General features: G+C 29.2%; 2 protein-coding genes across 2 annotated transcripts in view; one reads left to right on the top strand and one right to left on the bottom strand.

The window, feature by feature from the left end:
* Window positions 1-26,613, bottom strand: part of LOC113382773 (glucose transporter type 1) — a 149,279-nt gene that overhangs the window by 87,245 nt on the left and 35,421 nt on the right. Inside the window, exon 12 of the mRNA XM_026621004.1 lies at window positions 26,027-26,251. Coding sequence (XP_026476789.1) covers window positions 26,027-26,251 — 225 coding nt within the window. The remainder of the gene's footprint in view (window positions 1-26,026; window positions 26,252-26,613) is intronic.
* Window positions 15,618-24,289, top strand: LOC113382774 (adult-specific cuticular protein ACP-20-like). Its single transcript, XM_026621005.1, has 3 exons — window positions 15,618-15,695; window positions 20,667-20,840; window positions 23,841-24,289. The coding sequence occupies exons 1-3, from the start codon at window positions 15,681-15,683 to the stop codon at window positions 24,060-24,062; spliced, it is 411 nt and encodes a 136-aa protein (XP_026476790.1). The 5' UTR covers window positions 15,618-15,680; the 3' UTR covers window positions 24,063-24,289.

A 26,613-nucleotide genomic window follows, 5' to 3' on the forward strand; every position in this document is an offset into this window, starting at 1 on the left:
AACGCACTTTCCAACTTGTGGAGCGCTTATTCAAGGTGGCCCCTGGCTTTTCCAAAATAAACCAACAATTGTAAAATAATATAAAAAAATTAAGGAGGGCGCAACAATTTTTCTTATTAGAGCGTGGGGGGAGGGCGAATGCAAAAAAAGTTGGAAAACACTACCCTAAGAAATTGTATTTACTACCTTTACCAAATCTGAGCAAAATTCTTCTCGACATATTTCCAGGCTGTTAGTCTAATAATCACGTTCCCCGACGACAATACATTGACAATAAAGAATGAATTATTGCATACAAATCCATAAAATCGATTCAGGCGCTCTGAATAATCACAACATTATAAAATAATGGTAATACTATAGAATACTAAAATATCAAAGCCAGTATTGAATATTGATCAACTATATCTGTCACAATAATCACGATATTTACTATTATACGAGTATATGGAATAGATACTGGTTAAAGGTCGTAAATCATATTTGCAATATGATAAAAAATATTTGTTCCTTAAATATTTGATCATACTATAATATGACTTAAGAGTTTCAAATAACAAAAAATATCAAAAACTCTTGGTGCTGTTTTCTTGTGGGATCTGACTAATATCTGACCAATAAATCAAAATAAAAATTGAAGTGAAAAAATTAGGCAGAAACTTGAAAATACCGATTCTGAAGAAATAGCATTATATGGATTTTTTAAATGTGTTAATGTGTATAACATGGCATATGAATAGAATAACAAAAGAATAATGTATGCGAAATAGAGATGAATATTGTAGAGAGTGTAATTAGAGTAATTAGAAATGAGATGTGTTAATAGAGACAAACGAAGTTAACAAATGATTTGATGTATTTATTTTGGAAACCTCATGTAAATGTCCAAAGTTTTTTTTATCTCCAGCATTTCTGGAATATTTTTGCTATATTTCGGATCAAACCTAAGCCACATCCATCCATCTAACCAATCACAATGGGACTCTTATATAATTTAGTCAAAAATATCTAGAATAATCCAATATATGTCTATTTTACAGCTTCCTTGATCTACAATACATCACCAATGCCTTCAATCACTCTACTCCCATTAGAAATGTTCCAAGTCTGAATCAAGTCCGCAGTATTATAAATTTTACAATGCCCATGCAATTTTAATTATAATAATTAATTTGAAATCAGAACGGTAATGGTCTTACAATCGTTTTGTAGTTGTAATTTACACTCGCCGACAAAATATTACCATGTGTTGTATATGTATAACAAGCCACTCAATGTAATAAAATACAATTACTTTGTTATTTTGATCCAAATGGTTTGAGGCGGTGGTAAATGGACTAATTGTAGGACAAAAATTATGCCTAGACATTTAAATGAAATATCAGAAATTTATTATAATTAAGTAGTGAGTTAGTACTTTGATTTTAACGATTGTTAATAATTGACCAAGCATCCTAAAATAATTAACCTTAACAAGGAGCTTCTAAATAACATCAATATTCTTTCACAGAAAGTCCAGGGATACAGAGTAATAATTATAGTAATAATTTATAACAAACAAAGTAATCTGTCTGAATACAAGAAACAGTTATTTATAAAAGAAATCGATTGAAAAAACTTACTTTTGATTACTCAAGGAAATGATGTAAACTTGTTCGAGCAAACATACATCTTTTCCCCTTTGGACCCTATGTCAAAATCAGTATAGTTTACTTGTTATGACTACTGTCACTACCGTACCCAATCTTCCCTACAAGTTTTAATACTAATTTTGACTATTAATTAGCTAGTTTTAGGTTATTAAATTATGTATCTATGTCAGGTATGTATATTTGTCCTTATTAATATTCAAAATGCATTCAGTTTATTAATTACCAAAGGATATAATGAGTTAAAGACGCAATTAAAATTACAAAATTGTAATAAACGTTGGCCGTTATTTCTTGTTGCAATTTACTTGCGTAAATTTAATTTGTAAGTGAAATTATAATAGCAACTATTGCGAAAATATGATTCATTTTTCGAATAAAAATATAACAAAATTTTATGATCTTTTGTTGTGAGATAAAACAATGTTTTATTGCAAATCAGATTATAGCGTAGTTTGATCTAGATTAACAATTTTTTTTATGTAAACTGATTCTCGTTATAGATTTGTATAAAGTAAATTTATCATAGAATCTGTCAATGGATATTAATATCAATAAAATCAATTCTGAAGGTATGAATCGATTGAGGATCATCTTAGAAAAACATTTTGGACAGATTTTTCTAACAGTAATATGATGTTTATTGCAGAAATGCAATCTTACAAACAATAATTAGGTACAATCATATCAAGATTGATAATTACAAGCAAAAAATTACATCACTACTGTTTGATATCAAGCTGTTCGAGAAAGGTAGAGAGGAAACCTGTAGTGCAAGACCAGAGCTCTTAACACCGAAACAGGTAGAAACTCATCTAACAGAATTGAATTTAGACCAGAAGTTCCCAAACTTGTTCGTGTCATGGACTCCTTAGACTTTGCCAAGGATTCCCATTTAGACCATAACGATTTTTTTATAAATTTGTATATGTGTTTAGTATTAAACATTTGAAGTAAAAATACTAACACAAGTTAAGACATTTATCAATTGACTTTATAATAAGAATAAAATAGATGTGGATCTCCATAATTCCTTTTCGTTGATGTGGACCCCTGGGTGTCTATATGGACCACTTTGGAAATCACTGATTTAGACAAACACCAATACATCAACATGTAAAATTTCTTTGAATTAAATTCTTTACCCTAAGCTATTTCAGCATACCACATGGCGACAACAAAATAATTTGCGATACAAATAAATCATCTCAGCCTACACGTAATAAACTTCTATTGTTTTCAGTTACGTCCAGACCAGTTTAAAACACTCTCGACCAGTTTGAATTTTCGTTACTTGAAATATATGTATTTAAATGCTCTGAAGAAATTGGCAAACAAACCCGCCCGCCCGAGTGTTTTGACAGAGTTTATTAAACCCTGGAGTAAAAGTGAGACCACGGAAGGAAAAAACGAGCAAATGTCCACATGGTGTTGCATAAAATATTAAAACGACATTTCTTGTATGTGTGGTTAATGGATACGTAATATTTTTGAACGTATTTGAAAATTGTCATAGGCCTATGTAGATAGTCTTTAAGACAAATGAATAGACAAGATAGGAACATGGATCTACTGGATAGTACTGGACGTAATCTATTTATTCAATTGCATCTATCTATTATAATTTTTTATGGTTTTTTCATGGCTTTTAGAAAAATCTTTGACCTTGCAATTTAGGTTCCAGGTTCCACACCTGCCTAGGACAGCATGATAATAAGCAGTGGAGATATCGGTTTACTTGAAAACTTAGAGTAAGGCAATTCGAATTATATGTGATATCAATGGTTTGCTTTTAACAATATAATTGCACGAAGTCGAATTGGACCTCTGTGCCCCACATATACTAATAACACGTATCAAACAAACAACTATCTAACCCTAATATGTTCAGTAAAATTCCCTTCGACGTGTAAGTTTTTATAGAGGATCTATAATTAATCCAACTACATCACTTATCTCATTTTTACTTAGAAAACAATTTAAAAAACATACCTTGATATTTATACTGTAATATAGAAGTAAGATGAATAATGGTAACCAGATATTTTTCTTACAATTAGTTCTTATACCAATATGTTGATAATTCGATTGAGATTTTTCTAACAAGATAACCTATGAATTTATTACGTAAATTCAATCATTAACAATTTTCATTTCATTTTAGTTCATTCTGCATGTAATTTTCTAAAAGCGTAATCTCATTATCAATGATAATATGTCTATTATAAAACATAACAAAAATGAAATGTGAATTTGTTATCCATCAATTACATGACTGTATTACTATTTTGTTCTATTTCATGGTAAAGTAGGAGTTGCGTGAACAAATAACATAAAAAATCAACATAACATTAAATATTTATTTAGCTGTAACATGTAGTAACATTGATATGAAAAATATAATTCAGATTTGCTGTAGTATGCAAAATTGTGCAACCATTAACGCATTTTATAACAAATTATGTATTGGATATTTAATAAACGATGATATTTGATCATTTATTTATTAAAGATAAAAACTCAAGTGATACAGACGATTGATGGGGAAAACGAAATAATTAGAATATTATTATTTCTTCAGGTGTCCCTCAAGGGTTCACTCTTGGTCCTCAACTACTTAATACTTTTGCTTTCGTTTTATTAAAATTTAAAATAATAAAATTTTATCTAAATATCTAAATCTCAATTTCGGTTGATTGACTTACAATTATTACTCATTGAAGTTCGTGCAACTTGTCTTAAGCAAAATGCCACTTTCAGCTAGTTTTATATACAATGGTATATATTACATTGTATATGTGAAAAACAATTAGGTTTGACAATTCAAAATATTACATGGTTACAGCTAAATGATTACAGTTCAACTAAGAGGTATGGGTCTGATTGACCCAGCAGGTATGGTTTGGCATGGCGTGTTTGCCGCAAGTTCACCACCCTGAAACTTCTATATTACACTTAGTTTTACTGTTTTATGCAAGAGCTGCAATGATTAGAGCATTTTCTACTAAATTATGTATTGGTTATTCAATAAGCAATAATATTTGATAATTTCTTCATTGAAGAGATAAAAATTGAAAGCGTGCGTGTTCCGTGCCGCAATACCGCAATACCACCGATTATATGAAAGTATCGTGTAATACCTTCGGAAGGGACTTCTTATATGCGTATGCGTATGCTTATTTATTATGATTATATACGGCATTAGCATAGTTTTAATGATAACAATACGAAATATTGTAACGATATTACTCAATGTGATTAGACAGGTTCACTCAATAATTACTCAATATTTTCAGTATACCTTGAAGGCGGTTTTTACTTTCTTTCGGCGGTGATGACATCTGATTCTAATTTGTTTGAATATTTTGAATATTTATTACCATAAGTCCAATAATTTTAGATATAATTAATATAAGGAAGATCGAGGATACTGGATACTGGGTAAAAAATGCCAAAAACAGTAACTCAGTTTTTAAGAGAACGGATTTTAAGAATTCAGAAAAATATTTTACTTGTAGTGACAGGATGAAGAACTGATTAAATTTGTGGGAAGGCAGGTCCAGCGGTTATGGACTCTCAATAAATATAAGTTAGTAAAATGTCATTTGGCGGTCAAAAATTTTTATTGGACATATGTACATCAAATTATCGGATATTTATAGAGATTTTAATAATGTGTACACATTTTGTGTAATTTTTTTGTGTTTTGTACCAAGATTTTTAATTACGGTACGAGAAGTTCCAGCAATTTGCCTTATAGCACGATGCCATACACCACTAGTTTTCGATTTAAATCACCAGCGCTGAATATTATTGCAAGCATATAATAATACTTCTTGAAAACCTATTTGCCGAGAATGTACCTGTTCCATGTCCCATTGTTTCACCAATATATAATTCTATTTCAGTACAGCTATTATATCTTTGATGTTTTAGTTTAAGTTTTATATATAACAATAATATTTCTACAATAATCGAGGCCAATGCTAAGAGTGCATTCGCAACCTCTCAACCAGGAGAACATTGTCTTCGATAGGACGTCGAAGTCATTTCAGCAATATTCAGGAATAAATTATAGGTAAGGTCATGTGAACTATGCGAAAAACATACTCATAAAACGAATGTGAATTATTAAAAACTGAGATTGTGATAAAGACTTTAATTGTATTGAATTTTTACAATATGAGAATAACATCGGGGAATTGCGACATCTTAGTAGACAATGAGGATTTCTCACTGTTGAAGACAATCGGACGAATATACATTTCACAAACATAGTTATTGGATGATTGTTTGTGGGTATTCATTTTAAAATAACATGCTTCCAAATTTTTGGAACAAGAATAATTAGGATAGAAATGATAAATGATTTTAATAGATGTTGTCATTCTGCAGAAACTTAAACCTCGATGAGCCCGCATAACTTTCAGGACACGTTTAAATTTTTTCGATATCTAACTAAATAATTTGGTTATTATGGATTTTTTTGTGAATGAAGCATAAATCTGAAATCTATATCGTTGTCAACATAACCAAAATCAATATTTGTTACTTTTGCTAGACTTTTCAACTTGAAATAACATTTTCATACCCAGATTTGGGTGACTTGGAAGTCATATAATTCATTTATACGTTTTTTTTTGTTCAATTCAAATAGGATTTTTTATTTTTATTTGTATATATAAGGTTATAATTACTATTTTTTGTTACTGTTTTTTAGATATATAAAAAAATTTGGCCTATGGATGATTTAAGTTTTTGGAGTTTCAATGATTTTGCTTTTTTTTCTTGAAATTTTGGCGGCCCTTTTATTCGTTATTATGTAACATATAAAGGTAAAATTTAGAGAATAGTACCAAATATATATGGGACACTATCGAGCTATATTTTGACTGAGCTATATCTTGACTATATATTATGTCAGATTAAATATCATTTATTATATTGCATATAGAATATTATCAAACGTTAATTAACAAGCATCACATAAATATCTTTAAAAATTATAAATTTATATCAGAAAGTTATAATTTACTTTGCTCACCTATAGCAAATTGCGCAAGAAAGAAAGTATTTCAGAATCGACTTAAAATGTGTAAATATTACGTCTAATCTTCATGGATCAGTACACATTAAATTATACAAAAAATTACTAAATAAATTTAAAAAACAATGTAAATAGAAGCCTTAAGACAGTGGTTTATACAACCTTTTTTGCACCGCGCTCCCTGCTCTAATGAAAAACATTGGGGCGCCCACCTTAATTTTCTCAATTTGATTTAATTTTGTTAATACTCAACGGATATTATCAGACTACAAATTAATATGCAATATTAATATTATGTAAAGAACTAATTATTTTTTGTTTATTTTTTAATATCGTTCCAAAAAATTTGGGTTATTTTTGATAATAGTGTTCTGGAAACAGGTCAGAATTTCTGAGGGGGCGCGCCCCACAGGTTGTATGCCGCTGCCTCAGGACTTTGTCGAAAAATAAAGTTTTTGAATTAAATTATTAGTAGAAAAGTTATTAATAACAAAAATTAGATACTATCAGTTATATATCATTTCTAAAGAAATAACGAAAACAAGTTTCAAAAATAATTACACACACTAAAAAAATAACTAGTGGTGCCTTCATGCCTTAAGGCAAATTGCTTGAACTTCCCGTGACAAACTATTTGAGAAATTTCAAATGTTTTCAAACAGATTATTTTTAATACTGTAACTTTTATTATTCTTATTTTATAGACGAAATGTAAGTGATAATTTGGACAAATAAAAAAACTGAATCATGCGGAGTAAGAATGTAGGAACTTAAATCATATGTCTAATTTATTTTTAAATTAAAGAACAACTAACTCCCATTTAACTATATTATTATTATAATATTATTTTAATATGGTATTTTAATTTATTTCCAACAATCACAAAAATAAATGATTCCTTCTAGTACCTACTAATTAATCGATAATTACCATTAAATAAATTTTATACTTTGATAGTATCAAATGACATAACTGAAGCAAATAACGAAGCAGCTGGATATTTCTAATGAGAGTACGGAGATATTTTATTATGCAACATATTATTTTAATTACGTCGTGGATATTAATTTTAGAATCGTCTAATCCCAAGTAGTTCGGATTAGGTAAATAGGATTTTCTTTCCATAATTCAGAGACTTAATTTGAAATGTGCCGAAGCGTTTTCTTCGGACGTGCTTGATTACCCAGGAACGAACGTACGTGACGCGAAAGTTGCATGTAGAAATTTTAAATATTTAGACTAAATTCTTATTTGATAAGTAGTCATTTTTAATATGCATTTTGCGAAATTATGAGAAAATGGCCTAGCTATTTGTATCGAAATTGAACAAACCTCAAGAAAATTCGAACTTTGATAAATTTTTATAATTAAACTACTTGTCGTAAGGCCGTAATATTTCAGTAAGTTCTATAAGACTATGATATATATCGACAAAAAACGGCCCGGTAGATTGTCACCTAAAACTAATCAGTTTCTAAGTATCATTCCCAACTAATATCTTTCGAACAGTTTTTGATTTGTTTTAAATCGATTCGGTAGTATGAGCTTAAATGTGGACGAGAAGTTTAACACTTTTTCTCAAATTACAAAGAAACGGCTCGGCAGCTTGTCGCACAAAACTGACAAACGATAGTCCTCATTGAGATACATTAAATGGTTTTTAAATTACTAAAATCGGTTCAGGCGTTTTTGAGCAAACGTCGATCAAAGGTCTAATTATGACCAAGGGTAAGTAAAAAAACGATACTGATTTTTGCGAACTTTGACGAATTTTTAAAGTTAAACGAGTTGTCGTAGGGCCGTAATATTTTAGTAAGATCTATAAGACTATGGTTATGGTTAGACTAAATTCATAAAAATTGTCGAAAAAAAAATTCTAACACTTTATTACAAGAAAACATCCCGGCCGATATTTACCAAAAACTAATCAGCACGTCCACTAAAACGTGGACGAAAATTTTTTCACTTTTTCGCTATTTATAAAGAAACGGCTTGGCCGAACGTCGCACTGATAAACGCTAGTCCTCATCGAGGTACATCGAATGGTTTTTAAATTTTTGAAATCGGTCCAGCCGTTTTTGAGAAAACGTCGATTTACGGCAAAAAATCTGTACGCATACACACACACACCCATACTTTTTCCAAATTTGGTCTCATTCGATTCAGAACGGCTTGAAACGTCGAGAAAACATACAATTAGCGAATCTGTTTTTCTTATGAAAACATGAACTTCGGGAATTAACTACAATAACTGAAAAATGGTCAAAATTCCACCAAAGCTCTAGGTTGCACTTAAAAGCTCATAATTTTCCAACAACGTGGGATTATTTTTTTCAGATTTTTTTCAAGACAGTTAAGGTCAATATGGCTTGAGGGTAAGTTCTGGGACACCCTGTATATATTTAAATAAACACATGTATTTAATTTACAATAGTGATCACTAACAAGATCAAACCAAATCGACAAGACAAGTATTCATTAACAAGATCTATTATTTCAGACAGATCTAGTACCCACTATCCGAACACATACACAAATTTCAGTGTACATATCAATTACATATAATTTGCTGCGATCGATGAATTGGTCCATTATGAAAACGATTATGTGCCCGCTGTGTCTGATATGAGAAATGATATAATATATTATTGCACAATTGCATATTCTTATTATAATATCATAATTATGCCGATACGTTATCGAGTCTTAAAAATTTTTATCGGTATGTGCGAATATGTGGAAACTGGGTCAAAATTGTAGTTGCGGTATTCATTGAATTGTGGTAAAGAGTAACGTTGCGGCTTGGCAGTGAATAAAAGGAATAATTATGTATGTATATATATATATATATATATATATATATATATATATATATAGGTTCAAAAAGTGTGAGGTGTGTTCAAAAAGTACCCGGAATTACTAATAATTAAATTTCGCGGGTCTGGAGTGTCTGATTGTCAAAATTTTTTTTTATTGTGTTGGTATACATGCCCCTAAAGTATGATGAAATTTTCAGCTATATTCACTGTTTACTTTGTAAGTCGCTAAGGTTCGACGTGTTTTTCTGAGCTCGGCGATTTTTACAATGGAAGAATTGAAAAGTCAAAGAATTTGTATTAAATTTTGCGTAAAAAATGAAATAAAGTGTTGCAAAGTGCAAAAATTCACCAGATATGGCTCCGTGTGACTTTTTCCTATTCCCAAAGTTGAAGAGACCCATGAAAGGACGGCGGTTTTCCTCGATTGAAGAAAATCGCCGAGAGTGCTCAAGGACATATCAAAAAGTGAATATCAAGGGTGCTTCGAAAATTGGAAAAAACGCTGGCATAAGTGTATTATATCTGGGGGGGACTACTTTGAAGGGGACCACATTAATGTAGACGAATAAATAAATATTTTTTTGAAAAAACGAAAATTCCGGGTACTTTTTGAACAGACCTCGTAATACAAAATTTCTACCGGTATTGTTACTTAGAGATCATCTATATGTAATTCTTATTACACCATCCTTAGGAGGCGTCCATTAATCAAGTGACTCAAATATTACCAAAAATTACGGAAAATCACTAGGGGGAAGGACTAGGGATCACAAGTATATGTCGTGCATTTATTTTTTACTTAAATTTTCAAAAAAAAAACAAAAAAAAGTTTTTTTCGTAAATTCTAAATATTCCTGAAAAATCGATCACGTGATTAATGGATGCTCCCTTTAGTTATAGGTTATTGCCAGGTTCAATTTTAACATTAATTTTAAGTAAAAATTTTTGTCTGGTTACTCTATATTGTATAGTCGTATATGAGGAGTTGGTGATCAGAGTAGCCCATAGAAATTTTATTGAAATAAAAAAAAAACATTTTGCTACAGTCAATGGTTAGGGCAGAGTGGTCTTTAAAGTGCCGCTGGTAAGAAAATCCACCATCAATATCTAAGAAACAAGTAAAGCTAGATTTTTTTTTAAACAATATTTGAAAGTAAAGGGCAAAAGTTGTTAAGCAGCCATCTTTGAACAAGATATTGCGTGAAGAAAAGCCACATTTGACATCTTCTATATGTAGAGTTGAGCGAGGATTAAAGGTTTGCGGGTAAGGAAGTTCACCACCAATATCTAAAGTACAAGTAGAGCTGGACTTTTTTAACAACAATATTTGAAAGTATAGAGAAAAAGATGTATAACCAGCTATCACTTTGATACTTACGACGTTGCTTAAATAAACAACAATACCAGTAAAATAAACACCAATGTTTGAAAATCTATAACAAAAGTATTTTGTTTGCTTTCGTATCTAGTTTCTTTCGTTGTGAGCACTGTTGTTTAATTCACGAGACCTGTATAACTTTTCAGTATACATTATTTAAGTGTTTTATAAGATGTATTGATATTTTTGAATTTGATTCAATATTTTTTATATATAATCTTTATAAAAGCTTACATGTGGGTGTGGTAACAGAGAGCAGAACCTTTACTCTGAAAAATAGTAAATAAAAAAACATTTTTACAATAATGAATTGGCTGGGAGTTTTACTAAACATGGTCAGATTGTTGTTTGTTTGGTAGGTATTTATGTGTTTTGTGATATAATTAGTTTGGTTTTCAAAATATAATTGTTCAAACTCACATTGGACCTTTGTGCCCCGCTCTACCCTATTTTATTTCCTATATTCACACCTCTATATTGCAGCAGAAAATTTCAGATTGGATAGAGAGCCAGGTTATATGAACTAATATTAAACAAATTGAAAAATATGCAAAATATTAAGTAATTTTTATTAAAACGTAAAATACTTCATTCGTGATTAACGAAGAAAATCTAATAAATCATTTATGATTATAAATAATTAAAAAACTATATTATATATGTAGAACTTTTTTTGTAAAATATTAGGAGTAATTAAAATGGTTCTAGTAACTTATTCAGAAAGAATTTAAATTTGTCCCAAAATTTTGTTCTAAAAATTAGAAAAATTGTTCCTAAAATTATATAGAACTATTTCCATTTCCAAATGATAATGGAAAATGAGATCATCTCATAATTTTAAATTTCAAAGCAAATTTTGTTTTAAAAATACGTTTATTGAATATTGACATCCGTATTCGGCATAGAAATTTTTTCCTTCGATTTGCAAGAATTCTTACCGGTCTATTAAGGAGCTATTTCCAATTGTTATTAATACAATTGAATACCTGTCTTGTCACTTTAGAAATGATAATAAAAAATAAAATCATCTGAAAATTTTAAATTTTAAAGAAAACTTTATTTCAAAAATAACATCATTGAAAATTAACACTGGCATATTCAGTGTTAAAAAAATTCTCCTACGATTTGCAAGAATTCATACCGATCTATTACAAAGATCTGCCCACAACCGTAGATCTCACGATTAAATACCTGTCTTGTCGCTTTAGTTTGATCTTATTTCTCGATTTATATTGTATTAAAGTTCTCGTTGAATTTATAAACTCGATTATAAGTTTCTAACAAACGTCCTTGTGTGTAACCGTTTGATAATAGATTGTTCATTGTCTATGAAAATATTTTTCGCCGATAAAAATATACAGGTAATTGCGAGACAGTTTGATATGTGAACTGTAATTACTCTTAGCAAATTGTTTTGTAATAGAGAGCGAGAAAAAAGTATTAGGAAGTAAATGTGTGAACAACGGTGATTTGATTGTCAAGAACCTAATTATATATATATATATATATATATATATACATGTATATACTGGCCGACCCAGCAAACCTTGTTTCACCATAAAAAACAATTCTAGAAAATATTTAGTGTAGAAATAACTAACTGATTGTGAATGATTGGTTCACCCTCTGCAACACATGTTTCATATAAATGTTACTGTTTTCTCAAAAAAATGTTGGTCAATGATAACCCTTGATAAAAATAAATGTTCCCAAATTAGAAAAGACTCTTATTAAACTGGAACTCTTGATAAAAATAAATAATTTTTGAAATAAAAAGAGCAGCCTGTATTTTTCAATTCCGCAATACTTAAAAATAACAGTTAGGTGGACAACCCTTGATAAAAAACTTAAGTAATTTTACTTATTCATACCATAAACTGAAAAAAATTAAATTGAAATTAAGTGGGAAACATTCACTGACTTATGGGTGAACGACCCTTCATGAAAATAATTTTTGTTGTAGTTAAAATGAGGTTTTTCTACAAGCTGACAAAAATCTTAATTCTAATTTAGTGAAAAATATGCATTGATTGAAAGCAGGATGAAAAATGATTGAATTTCTAGACCGATTATAAAAAATAAAGAAGTTGATGATGAAAAAGTAAAAAATTAAGGTTGTATGTATCTTTAATGCCTCACTATAATACAACAATAAAAACAAGAAGTTTCATAAAAAAATTAAAAAAATTAAGAGTGAAATATTTTATTCGATTTTTTTTATTATAGAAAGTGAAATATCAAATATTTTACCATTTTACGACCTTGATTAAATGCGTGAATTTTAGATTCATAGTTTAATAAATAGTCTTAATTCTAGAAAACCCGGAAAAATGGTGTCATTATTTTTTATTGTGATTCTAAAAATGTTATTAACGTTTGCAGATCCAAAGTTTAAATGAACAAGATTAATAGAAATTAACCACAATAATTGAAAAATGGTCACAGTTCAAGTTATATAGGGTTGCTGAAAAGCTAAATTTTGAAACTACATGGAATCATTTTTTTCATCAACATTTTTTTTTCTATTTATTTTGCAAAATTAGCCAAGATCAATACTTGAATCCTATTTCGGCTTCACGTTGAGTTCTGAGACGGTATATAATAATAAAAAAATTGCAATGGAAAAATAAATCACATTTCATACTAAAGCATCAACCATAGTTACGCATTGGGCCTGTCCTTTTTTACTTGCTTACACTCTTTTTTATTTTTTTTTTAAAGAAATGCCTTATATCAAAGTCGTCTAATTTTGAAAATTTTTAATTTATAGTTTAGAAAATAATCTAAATTCCAGAAAAATTGTGACATTGTGTGTCAAGTGCTGACTTCTCGATAAGAGTACTTAAAGGTAAAGGAAAAGACTTCCTAAAGGAAGCTTAGTTAGGTAAAATTACAATATTACAAATATTCATATACATTATATGAATACAAACAACTATATTATCCAGAAAACGTAATAATTTGATTAAACATAAATATGTAGTTGTCTGTATTGGGTGTGTGTTACGTTTTTCAGTGTAATTTTTTAAGGTGTCTCAAATAAACAGGAAATAGTAAAAATTATAAAATTTTAGGTATTATGCAGAAGAATTACTGAATCAAAGATTTTGTCATTTTGTTTAATTTTTATTAATGTTTGGCCATTTGACCCCCAAATTTTGACTGGGAAACATACGCCGCCCACCCAACACAGACAAATTTTCTTTTATTTTGTGAACCTGTGTAATTTATATTTTAAACTTAAGCCACTGTTATAACATCTTCACCGCGTAATATTTTGAAATGTTGCACAATATCTATTATCTTTTCTCTCAAGGGTCTCTGAAGGTATTGACTTCCCCCTATGAGTCCTTAGCTATGTTTAAATAAAACAAATATTTATATATGCGTATAGAACGTTATAAGTTGACTGTTATACATATATTCCAATCCAAATTTCATAATAAAATAAATACAAATTTTAGACTTAAAACTCAACCGTAATAATATTACTACCACGTACATATGGGTAATTCTTTTACAAATCGTACGGATTTTCGTAAAAATAAAATGTCACATTTTAGAATTGCCTGATTTTTTTTTTCAGATATAAATAAAATCATTTGACACGTATTTCAGGATTTTGCTGAAAAAATACGTAAATATTACGATTGAAATATAGATTTTTTGCTCAATTTCTGTGAACATCGTCTGCGGTAAATTAATTATCTCGATTTGCGCTGTTATATATGTCTTTATTAAAATCGATTCAATTTGGGTCAAGGGTATGTAAATATTTAAGGGTTGTTATTGTTAAGAAAATTTCAAAAATATTTTTTTTAATTCATTTCTAAGTTCACTTCAATATGAGTGTAATAAAAAAATAATAATATTGGTCCGATCAGCACAACTTGAGATAATTAATTTACCGCAGAAAAATTGAGCAAAAAATCAATATTTCAATCGTAAATATTTACGCAAAAAAAATTTTTCAGCAAAATCCTGAATAACGTATCAAATGATTTTATGTATAATATCTGTAAAAATAATTTCAGGCAATTCTAAAATGTGAGATCTAGATGGTGTACGGTTTGTAAAAGAATGACCCATAAATATGACCATCACCTCCCTTGAGGACCAGGTATGGACTTTCCGCTGAAAGTCCTTAAGAAGGTTGAAATAATACAAATATTTATATATGCGTACAAAACGTAATAAGTTGACTGTTATACATATATGTTAATTCAATTTTTTTTATAATAAAAAAATCTAATTTTAGACTTAAGCCTCAACCGTAATAATATCATTACCACTTAATGTTACACATTATCTATGACCATTCCCTCAAGGGTCTCCGAAGGTACCGACTTCCCGCTAAGAGTCCTTAGTTAGGTTTAAATAATACAAATATTTATATATACGATAAAAGGTAGTAAGTTGACTGTCAATATTTTTTATAATGAAAAAAATCAAGTTTTAGACTTAAGCCTTAACCGTAATAACCATATCATTACCACGCACTATTTAGAAATGTTCCACATTATCTATGACCTTTCCCCAAGGGTCTCCGAAGGTACCGACTTCCCGCAAAGAGTGCTTGGTTAGGCAGGTCCTCGAAGTGGACACTTTCACGTTCTTTCCATACGAAAAGACAACAAACGACCATCGCCAGGGATGGTGGGAGGGCTAACGGCGTTAACTATATAACGGACGGCGGTTACTGAGAAGGTATCCAGTGATCAGAGAAACACAATCAGTGTACACCAAAAGACGAGACCAAGAGTCGGTTTAAAAAAATATTATAAACATGCAGACTGTCACAGTAAGTGCTTTTTTTACATTCATTAATAGAATTAAAAAAAATTAAAAAAAAAAAATTGCGATTTTTATCGAGTGGATAGTGATATTTTAAGCAATCGGGCGTGATTTGGAACTGTGAAAAGGATATTAATTTATAGTGATTCGGAAGTGATTAGTAGAATTATAGGGAAATTTATTCAAAATTAATTATGGATAAATAGTATTCGAAAAGTAGTAGTATAAATCATATCACATTCAAAATTTAAAATAAGCGCTATTTATTAAGTATTTTAAGTTTCACAAACGTTTCGATACTCAGTTCGTTTCATAATCAGTGCAAAAAATAGACCAGATTGCACATGTACATGTGTGTTGGTGGCACAATGACTGCATTTTATCAAATTCAATCATCTTTTAATTTTTTGTTTTAATTTTAATTTATTACACTGATTATAGGACAAACTGAGTCAAGTAACATTTATAAAATTTAAAATACTTAATAAATAGTGCAAAATAAGAGTGTTGTTTGTTAATTTAATTAATAGCCCATCCACTCATAACACTTTTAATATGTATATATATATATATATATATATATATATATATATATATATATATATATATATATTGAAAAATCTCTCAGAGGGGGTCCTAGGGGATATTTGGAAGCAATTGTGGCACTCTAAATGGGTCGAAATGGAATTTTTCAAATTTTAACCCTTACACGAGACATCAGATTTTATTTTAGAGGTGTGGTTTCTTCAGCAAAGTATCTTATTTTGATCTTTAGTATCCGAAAATTTTTTTGAAGCGACTTTTTTTGACCCATGCAAATCGACCCGCTCTAATACATATATATATATATATATATATATATATATATATTTTTATCCTATAAAATTAAAAATTTAATTGCTAAGTCATAGATATATCTGACCCTTATCTCGTCTCTGACACCTCATCAAGATTTTTAATAAACTATCTTGAAACAAAGAAAAAAAATTATATAGATTCCTTATTCAAAATTTAAGGAATCTTGGAATTTAATAATATTTACTTAATAGTATTCGATTTGCAAACAATTTGTTTTACTGTAACATATCATTTATTACTATATGTAGATCTCTTGTTACCAATCTTTTTTTTTAAATTTTGCATCTATAAATTTCTTTATTAATACCAAATTATTTTTAATAATTGAAAATTAATTATAGGTAATATATCAATTGAAAAATAGTTAAATATTTTATCATTAGCGGATTTTAAATTATTTGAATTTGAGGAATTTTATATATAAAATAGGTAGAAGTATGTATACGAGTATATAAAAGTTTAGCCATAAATCGATTTTCTTTAATTTTTTCATTTTAATTTTTTTTATTTGGATAAAAATATTTTCCAATATTAACCGAGAAAGTATTCAGTAGTTTTTTTATAGTATTTTCAAATAAAAAAAAAGTTCTTTGGAGGACCATTTATTATTTTGTAGACTTCTATTTCTAATTTTATTGACGGTTTACTCATTTTCAAAGCATTTTAATCTGTACAAAAGTTATTAATATATTTCAATGATCTATAAAAATGATATGTTATAATAAAACAAATTACTTGAAATAAATCGCGCCTCTTGAGTAAATAGATCAAATATTATTATGTAAATACTATTAAATCCGAAGATGCCTAAAATTTTAATTAAATCATATAAGTTAATAAACAGAGAAATCATATAAGTTTTTTTCTCTATACTTTGAGTTAGTTTATTGAAAATCTTGATAAGTTTTAGGGTCAAAATGTTTTAGTGTAAGACCTTTTTAAAACTTTTTTGTACTAACTTTAGAGGAAATATTCATCCATAAGCAATTTTATTTTTGATAATTTAAAATCTTTAATTAAAGTATTTGAAGAATTTAAGACTAAAAAGCCGTGGGATATTCTTGAATTTGATCTACCTAAATTCGATTATTTTACTTAATAATTAAATAAAAATTAATATCACTTAACTAAATTTAAATAAACCAACAGAATATATAAAAAAATTAAAAAAGTATAAAATTGTTATTGCATTCATGATTTTATAATGAATACATCAAAACTTTTGCTAAAACTACGATTGAACATTTAAAAATGTCTTAAAGAATATTCACACATAATACACATTTAATTATATTATTTGATAATAAGTCGCAATAGAGTTTCATAGTTATAGCGCGCTTAGAATCCTTAACAAATAAAAAATGTTCTGCAAAAAACCACTTATTTTTAGTCTGAATATTAATTTAAAAATTAACGTAAAATCTGTATGTAATATCTATCGAGTTTTGAAAAATTTAATTATTTTTACAGTGCTAAGAATCCGCCTCCTATAATTATAAGGTCCATACTGAATTTTAAATTTGATCACTAGAATTTTTTCAAATTCATTTTTTCTGCTATCGGTTAATAAAAATAATGAGCAGAGATTGTAAACAATATATGACAAAAATCTTAACATTATGATTTGATATTAGTAGATACGCCCAACTGTGATTTTTTTAATTCAATTTGTAAACAATTAGTGTAACAACCATACATATAGATTGAAAACTGAACAGGAACAGAATTTAAAACAAATAACTAGCACGTAATTATTTAAATCCTTTACCTATACATAATTATACATTCAATAGATGCAACCGAACTAGAAAATTACGAGCAAAACATGCAAAGTCTAATCGACGATTCAAATCACGCAAACGTAAAGAACACGTTTCTAAAATAAACACTTTCCTTGTTGATTTTGATGCTAAAATCCTTTTATTTTCTTGACGAACGATTTATAAAAATCATTGTTTGAATACTAAGAGATAACTTTCAATTTCGTTTGAAATTACAGTTAATTTCCATACAAAAATCGTATCGTATCATTATTACATCCATAATAATATAATTGGCTAGTGAAAAAGCTGAACTCATGGGGATTTTTGAATCTGAGGCGTAGAATTTTAAATGGCACAAGTTTTGTTAATAAATCTGTCTTACACAAAACTTGTGTCATTTAAAATTAGAATTAAATTTAATTTAATAATAAAAATTCGAATTTTAGTAAGAGTTCTAGGCCAAAAAATCGTCTCATAAGATCTAATTTTATTTAAATTTATCTAAGTACTAACAAATTTAATAATGATATAATAATACAATCAAATATCATATAATATCCACACAGTATCAATAAACTATATATGATTTACATTTTTTATAAAAAAACTGGATTACTTGCATGATTACAGAACTAAATTACAGTACGACATTATAATTAACAAATCCGCAAAGGAAAATTCGTTATATGCAATCTTATATAACCGATGCAAAAATATTACGAAGTACCATTTAGAGACATGCAACGAAAATAGTGCAAAAGTTGTCGACAGAAATAAAACGATATATGAATAACTTATGTATATTATGCAACGAAAAATATTGATACAATTTACGATGATAGAAAATGAATAAACATCGAAGTTTAATCTTGTTTTGCCAATTATCTTTATCTATCTGCTATATTTTGTGTTTAACCTATAAAGCTCGATTGACTGAATTTATCTCTGTATTCATGCTTCTGATCTTTTAAGATGTTTTCATAAAATATGAGAACATCTATAACTAAATGTTGATAAAACTCTATTTCATTCATTTCCTGTTCTAAAAATGCATTTTATTTAAGCGCGAACGTCAACTGTAATCAGTAGCTACATACAAAACACCAAAGAACGTACATATAGTTCAGATGCAGATTCTGATTAGAATCGCTTAACCGCGCGACGATGGTTAAATCTTTAGTGAATTTTTGTAATTCAACCCCTTATGGTAGGCCTATAATATTTTAGTATATGATATCTGGCTACAAAATCTATCTATACACAAAGTATCATCAAATTCGTAAAACAAACAAATTATCATTTAATCACGTAGGAACAGCCTGGACGACTTTTACCAAAAACTAAAAAATGCGATTCCACTCATTGTAACGTTAATTTTCATACTAAAGTGGTCATATCATCTAGAGCTAATTTTACTGAAAAGAAGACGTTTTCAAATTTTGGATAAATTTCTTTACAAAATATCAAAAACTTTACAACAATGCTCTTCATATTTTTGCAATTAAACAGTGCAAATTTGATCGGATTAAATAAACTATTCACAAATTTTCGAATTTTCATTTTAATTTAGAGAACCGTCGGAGTTCTACTTTCTACATACGTCGCAAATTTTATTCTATTTGTGCTTTATGTATATCGCACGCGTTTCTTGTTATGTAAAATTCCGGTAGCAATGCTGACTTTATATTACGACATAAATTATACCGGTCGCAAAATACGAGTTTATAGTTGAAAAATAAAACGAAAAGATATTTACTAGTTGACTGACATAAGTAGTACAAAATTGTGAGTAAAATAAATTAAATGTAAAATGAAATATGAAAATAAAAGGGTTATGAATCCAACAAGGAGTAGCTGCGTCTTGCTCGACTGGGATTTTGATGAAATTTGGCATAAGTGTAGATTTTATAGTTAAAATGACCCTGGTAAAATATTAGAGGCCTAGGACAAGCGGTTTATATTTAAAAATTACTTGAAGTTTGCACATTAGCAGTATTCATAGCCTTGCAACGCTGCCTCGTAAGCGTAGCAGTGGGCGTAGTGGCTATCTTTACAACATTCTGATTTTTGCGTTTGTTATTATTTTTTTACGCAAAACTCAAACGTAATTTTTATAAATACTTCTCTATATGATTTGAACACTTCTACACTAATAAGAATATTTAAACAAAACTAATAAGGCCAGAATACCTACAAACTTAATTTAAGCCCTTCAACTTGTCTTTCTACATCTTCTACTAACACAGATTATGACATATTTAATAGATCACGTAGACGTATAGAAACTTTTATTTCTGATTGTCTATTATATTAATATTTTATATTATATATTAATAAATTTGTTATTATTTTCCCAGGCTTTAGTAGTTTTGGGTTTGGTGGCTTGCGCCCACGCCGGTTACGTAGCACTCGGACATGGTGGTTACGCCGGAGGTGACCTCGGCGGTCATGGAGGTGACTTGGGAGGTTATGGAGGCGGTTTTGCTGCTGCTGGCGGACACGGCGGACATGACGAACATGTGGACTACTACGTAAGTAGAAAATGAGATATTGAAGTAATAATTTGGACCAGGAAAAAAGCTGGAAGGTTTGGGAATTCTGATCCTTGACAATGCATTTTTTTGCAATTTTCGCAGCAAGCAAGAATATGCCAATAACACAATAACGAATTTGTCTAAGTATTTTACTAGCCAACGCAATGTGTCTCCAGAATTACTCGGACAAATGTATATAAACAACCAACACCTACAAATGCAATCCATCTATCCATCGACCTATCAATTTCGATATTATACCATAATCGCGTCGACAATTTAAACGTGTCAAATTATCAAATTATCGAATAAAATTGCATATCATTTCGCAAATGGCGATGTCCACAGTTGGCATTTTTTCGCCCATTACACGGTCTTGTATTTCTTTATAATAATAACCTTTAATTACATTAATTGCGTTAAGAGTTACAAAAGTATTTCTTCAATCTTACAGTTCAGATGGTTTCCCTAATTATCTTAGAGAAAGAGCGACTCCATCGTCCACTCGGAGTCACAATAGAACAACGAATAACACGTTGAGTAATGATTAATTATGCAATTAGTTTATATTGTGTCGCATCTTACTTTGGTTTCTCATAGATCTCAGAGTAGAGTCATCGTGGTTAAAAACAAGGTTAAGCAGATTCATATTGGGCAATTTTTTTATTCAAATTTATACCAACAATCAGAGTAATTGACAGAACTCTGTAAGTTGTAAACATAAATTAAAATGACACAAAGGAAACAAGAAATGGTAGGAATTGCCCCAATGGGCACTTGACAAAGAAAGGGATTTTTTATATAAAATCTATAGGCAGTTCCTTGTTGCGTCTTTTTTTTGGTGACAGTGAAAATTCGAGTTTTTTAAAACTGGTCTTCCTTATGACATCCACTACAAAATGAATGTTGAGGTCAATTCTATAATTTTCATCAGTAATTGCCCTTAAAGTTGTTGGTTTTGGTGGCATCGGACTAATTGGTAAAAAATATTTTATACAACTTTGAGTGGTCACGAGATGGTATCAGACATAGTGAAAATTTCAACAAAAATTGATCACTAGACATGCAATAATCTAATTATTTATTATAAAACAATCCTCACAGACCATAAATTCTCTTTCTCCAACCCATAATTCCATTTCTGCACAAAATAAAAGACTTCGCCACCGACTAAGTAATAACCTGTTACTCGTATCTCCCAGCTTATTATGAAACATCTTACATATGTTGCTTAATAAATACAAAGCTTATTCATTCATATGTCTGAACAAAACATTCCTAGTCCACAATATGACAGGATCTATTATTATTTTTATTATGAATATTATAACAAAGCACAGGAATAATTACGAATCTTTTATAATAAAAGCCAGTTTTGATTAATACGTGTTTCGTTAACCGCGATGCGGAACAGATATCGCGGTCGGATTGCTTAATTTAATTTTTGTTCGGTACGATAAAGAAATTTGATGTTTATTGTATATAGACACAGTCGATGATTTTTCGTTTGTTTCGTAAATAATTTGAATTGGAGGAGATTGTTATTTATTGCTTATTTCGTTAATTTAAATCTGTTGTAATAGATACACATGGCAAGGCAAACGCGCCATGCCAAACCATATCCTGCTCGAAAGTTTAAACTTTGCTCATTTTTCTAAATAATATGAGATTTTTTTAAATTGTCAAACTTCTTTTTTCACATGTTCGTTATAAAACATTATATATAAATTAATTGTAATAATATACCTTTATTTATAAAATAGTGTAATACCTGCAAGTAAAATACTCAAAGTAACATCCTTTAAGTGTAAAGTACACTATATAGTAAAGTAAATATTTTTAAATTGATTTTTTGTTTGTTTCGTGAATAATTTGAATTGATTGAAATTGTTATTTATTGCCTATTTTGTTAATTTAAATTTACAATGTTTGTTGTGATCGATACACATGTTATCACAAACCTTGCCAAACCATACCTGCTCGAAAATTTGAACTTTACTCATTTGCTAAATATTGTTGTGATTTTTTTTTTCAAAATTGAATAACGGTTGTTTTAATAGATATACGTTGTGATATATAGTTATCACTTTTTTTAAAAAAAAGTTGCTTAATTTATTGTAATTGAAAGTGAAATAACTTTGCACATGGATGAAAAATAAATCGGAAAATGCAAAAAAACACAAAAATTAATATTAAATCTCCAATCAATTAACTGACAGTAAAAATTTCATTACTCTAAATATCATAATTACAAATTAATTAATATTAATCATTTACAGTCTAATAATCGTAATAAATCCATAGGAAATGCATACTACCAGGATATCATAAATCAGATTTCTTCATAACCCAACAATAACAACCTCATTAATATTTCATTTGTCAACTTTGTTTGTGGTAAATTAATTTGCATTATAATTTACTCCGGTGCGAATGAAAATGAAAGTGAAATTTCTGCTCGAGAAGAAAATTTTTACATAACATGTGCTCATTTGCAATCTGATGGAGAATAAAAGCACTGATGGCGCTTGTTATGTAAAAAAATAATTAAAAGAATTAGATTAACAATTAGAAGAAACATATAAAGGAAATTTTTTTTGCAGATGATAGATTTTTAGATTTACAAAGTCGGAATGTAACATTGTAACACGCGTGTGATATCAATAGTGACAACAAATTGTTGCACTCATGACAACATAGTTTTTGGGCATTTGCGTCATTTGGAGGTTACGTTTTAGAAGTTGATACAGTGTAAACATAGCTCTTTGACAGTTTGTAACCACCAACACATACAATTGTTCAACAAGAGAGATAACTATTTTATCCTGGAAATTGGCAACATTTCTACATCAGTAAAGTAACATCTAACCTATAACATAGGCAACTATCAATGCAAACTACAAAATAAGACAATTGCAAAAAAATCCTAATTATTTAATTCGATGTTCCTTTGACCTTAAAAAATAAATGTTTTACTCTGATTTTTTTCCCTTCCAGGCTTATCCCAAATACAACTTCGACTACGCCGTAGCCGATCCCCACACTGGTGACCACAAGACCGCCTGGGAACACCGTGATGGTGACCAAGTCAAGGGAGCCTACTCCTTCCTGGAAGCTGATGGCACAACCCGTCTGGTCGAATACACGTCCGACAAACACAATGGTTTCAACGCCGTCGTCAAGAACTTGGGACACCCAAAATCTCACGGACACTACTGAATTAACAATTGAATCTGCCCTCCGAAATAAACGTCAAAAACCCAATAGATTAACAGAAAATTAACGCAAAAACACTGACCGTCTCGTGATAACGTCTAGTTGTCATCTAAAAAAGTTTAGATGGACTTCCCTTGCCATCAGATTTGTTTTATTGCAAACTCTGGATTCAGTTGATAAGTGGTTTGTGAGAGATGTTTTTGTTTAGATTTGTATATATTTATCAAAATTTCGGTATTGTTTTTTTTAATGTGCTGGTTCCAGAAGTTGCAATAAGACAAACGTCCATGATTTCATATGTTGGATTTTAGGTTAACTTCAAGTACAGGCTGTAACGATCATAACGCCTTGCGAATACCAAATGAACAATCTATTAATGACTGAATATATTTTTGATTTTTTTAATCATCGCCTCGTTGCCAAATATATATTGCCTACGGATCAGCCCATCTCATCTGCACCTTTATCATTGTGTAACATATTAGTTAAACTTTTAATAGCACATTATTTAAGCTTGGATCATTTCATTGCATCACGCCTAACAGAAAACATTTTGTTCGAAGTGATTTTGTCATTGTGATCTCACCCACATGTAAAAAAGTGCAGTTCATTCCGACAAATTCAATACTGATTTCATTTTCAGGTCAACATCTCGTTTCATATATAGAAATGTATAAAATTGTTCATAGTATTCAGTATTATATTTTTAATAAATATATACTTATTTTTAATAATAAATAAGTGGTGTTTTATTTATGATAATGGTTGGAAAGGTCATAATCCAAAAAGTTGAGTATACAGTTTGCATATAAAAAAGGGGCAAATGAAAGCAGAAAAAAAAACTAAATTTACTAACGATATCGGTACAATTGAACTTATAAAGAAACTTTGCAGAAGAAACCTTATTTTGAATAATAATATAGTTATTTTTAAATGTTAATTGAATATCTATTTAGGTATTGTACCAAAAATTGCCACCACACGATGAGAAAAAGTTGAGTATACAGTTTCTATATGAATAACTTCTTGAAAAAAAATGGTGAAAAAGAATTTTCAATACTAAAAGACGATACCAGAGCAAGATTGAAACAGAAATTCATGTTACTGTGGAATATCAATTAAAAATCAACAGTCAATTTTCAAAAATTTTAACAATAGTCAGAAGATTTTGTATTTGTAAATTACTATGTAATAAAAAAGAGACAGATGAAAGCACAAAAAATTACTGAATTTACTTACGATATAGGTACAATTGAACTTATCAAGAAACTTTGCAGAAGAAACCATATTTCGAATAATAATAATAAATGTCAATTGATTATCAATTTAAATATTGTATCAAAAAAGTGAAATGATGTTTTATCCCGAAAGAAACTTCATTTCGTGCTATTATTTTCACAAATTATTGCCACCACGCATTTTGCCTATTTTCAAAAAATAATCAAGAATTAATTAGTATTTATTATTTAATTTGTTACTATTCTAGTCGAGGACATATGGAAAACTTGCTAGGTAATTCACAGAGCATTTTAGGAAAATATTCAAGAAAAATGGTATCAAATTCATTGAATATTCCAAACTATTTGAGAACCTTCGAAAGATATCTAGGAAACTCATATTTATCAATTTTTTTAATAATTTTATCAATGTTTTCCCCAGAAAAAATAATAAATATTGCAATTAATAATGATAATTTTCAGGCTTTAATATATGTAAGAGTAGTCAAGTAAGTACATTAATAATAATAGTAGATTCCGCAAAAGAACCGCTAATAATTTTGATGACCTTAAGATGATAACAAAACTTAAATTTAAGTCGGAGGATTCAGACTCATTGTTTATAAGATTACATACATTTTATGAAAAATAAAATACAGTCATAGACTGTCCAATCATGTAATTCAAATATCTACATAATATTTGAAATAATATTGGACCTTAAATAAAAAAAAAACATAATTCACTTACCTTCAAGCTTGGAAAACCGATGCCGACCACAAAATTGGCCATCCAGTTCACCAGCACAGCAATGGCCATAGCCGATGGCCTGGGTCCTTGCGAGAAGAGCTCGGCAGTTATCATCCAGGGAATCGAACCAGGACCAACGGCGAAGAAGACCACAAAACTGAGGGTCGAAACGACTGACAGGTACGACATCCAGTCGATCATCTCCTGCACATAGCCAAAAAACTCCTATGAGGCGGTAGAAATAGTTCTTTCCCGGACATTTTGGAGGAATGAGGCGATGGCAAAAATCAAATTATAAGGGTTTTTGAGTATGTTTCTGATATTGGCCTAACTCGGTTGGATATTATGTTTGGATAGATGACTCTTGAAGAAATATAGTAATAATTTAATCCACGTGGTAATATAATACTTTCGTGTTAAGTTTACTTACTTATAACAATAATATTGATATTACAAATTAATTATCTGCACTTGTTCATTAATTCGTTAAATTAATAGATACTCTTTTGATGATGCTATATATCATGGTAGATATCTTATTTTACTAATCTCTAAAATAATTTTAAATCATTCACATTTATTATATT

This window comes from Ctenocephalides felis, unplaced genomic scaffold (assembly GCF_003426905.1).
Source record: "Ctenocephalides felis isolate EL2017-DRISC unplaced genomic scaffold, ASM342690v1 CF-g0.4_SCAFFOLD_03570, whole genome shotgun sequence".
Classification (NCBI taxonomy): domain Eukaryota; kingdom Metazoa; phylum Arthropoda; class Insecta; order Siphonaptera; family Pulicidae; genus Ctenocephalides; species Ctenocephalides felis.

Excerpts from the sequence above, each read along its gene's own strand:
- LOC113382774 (XM_026621005.1), top strand. Across the intron at positions 20,841-23,840 it reads ACGAACATGTGGACTACTAC|GCTTATCCCAAATACAACTT; the intron begins GTAAGTAGAAAA and ends TTTCCCTTCCAG.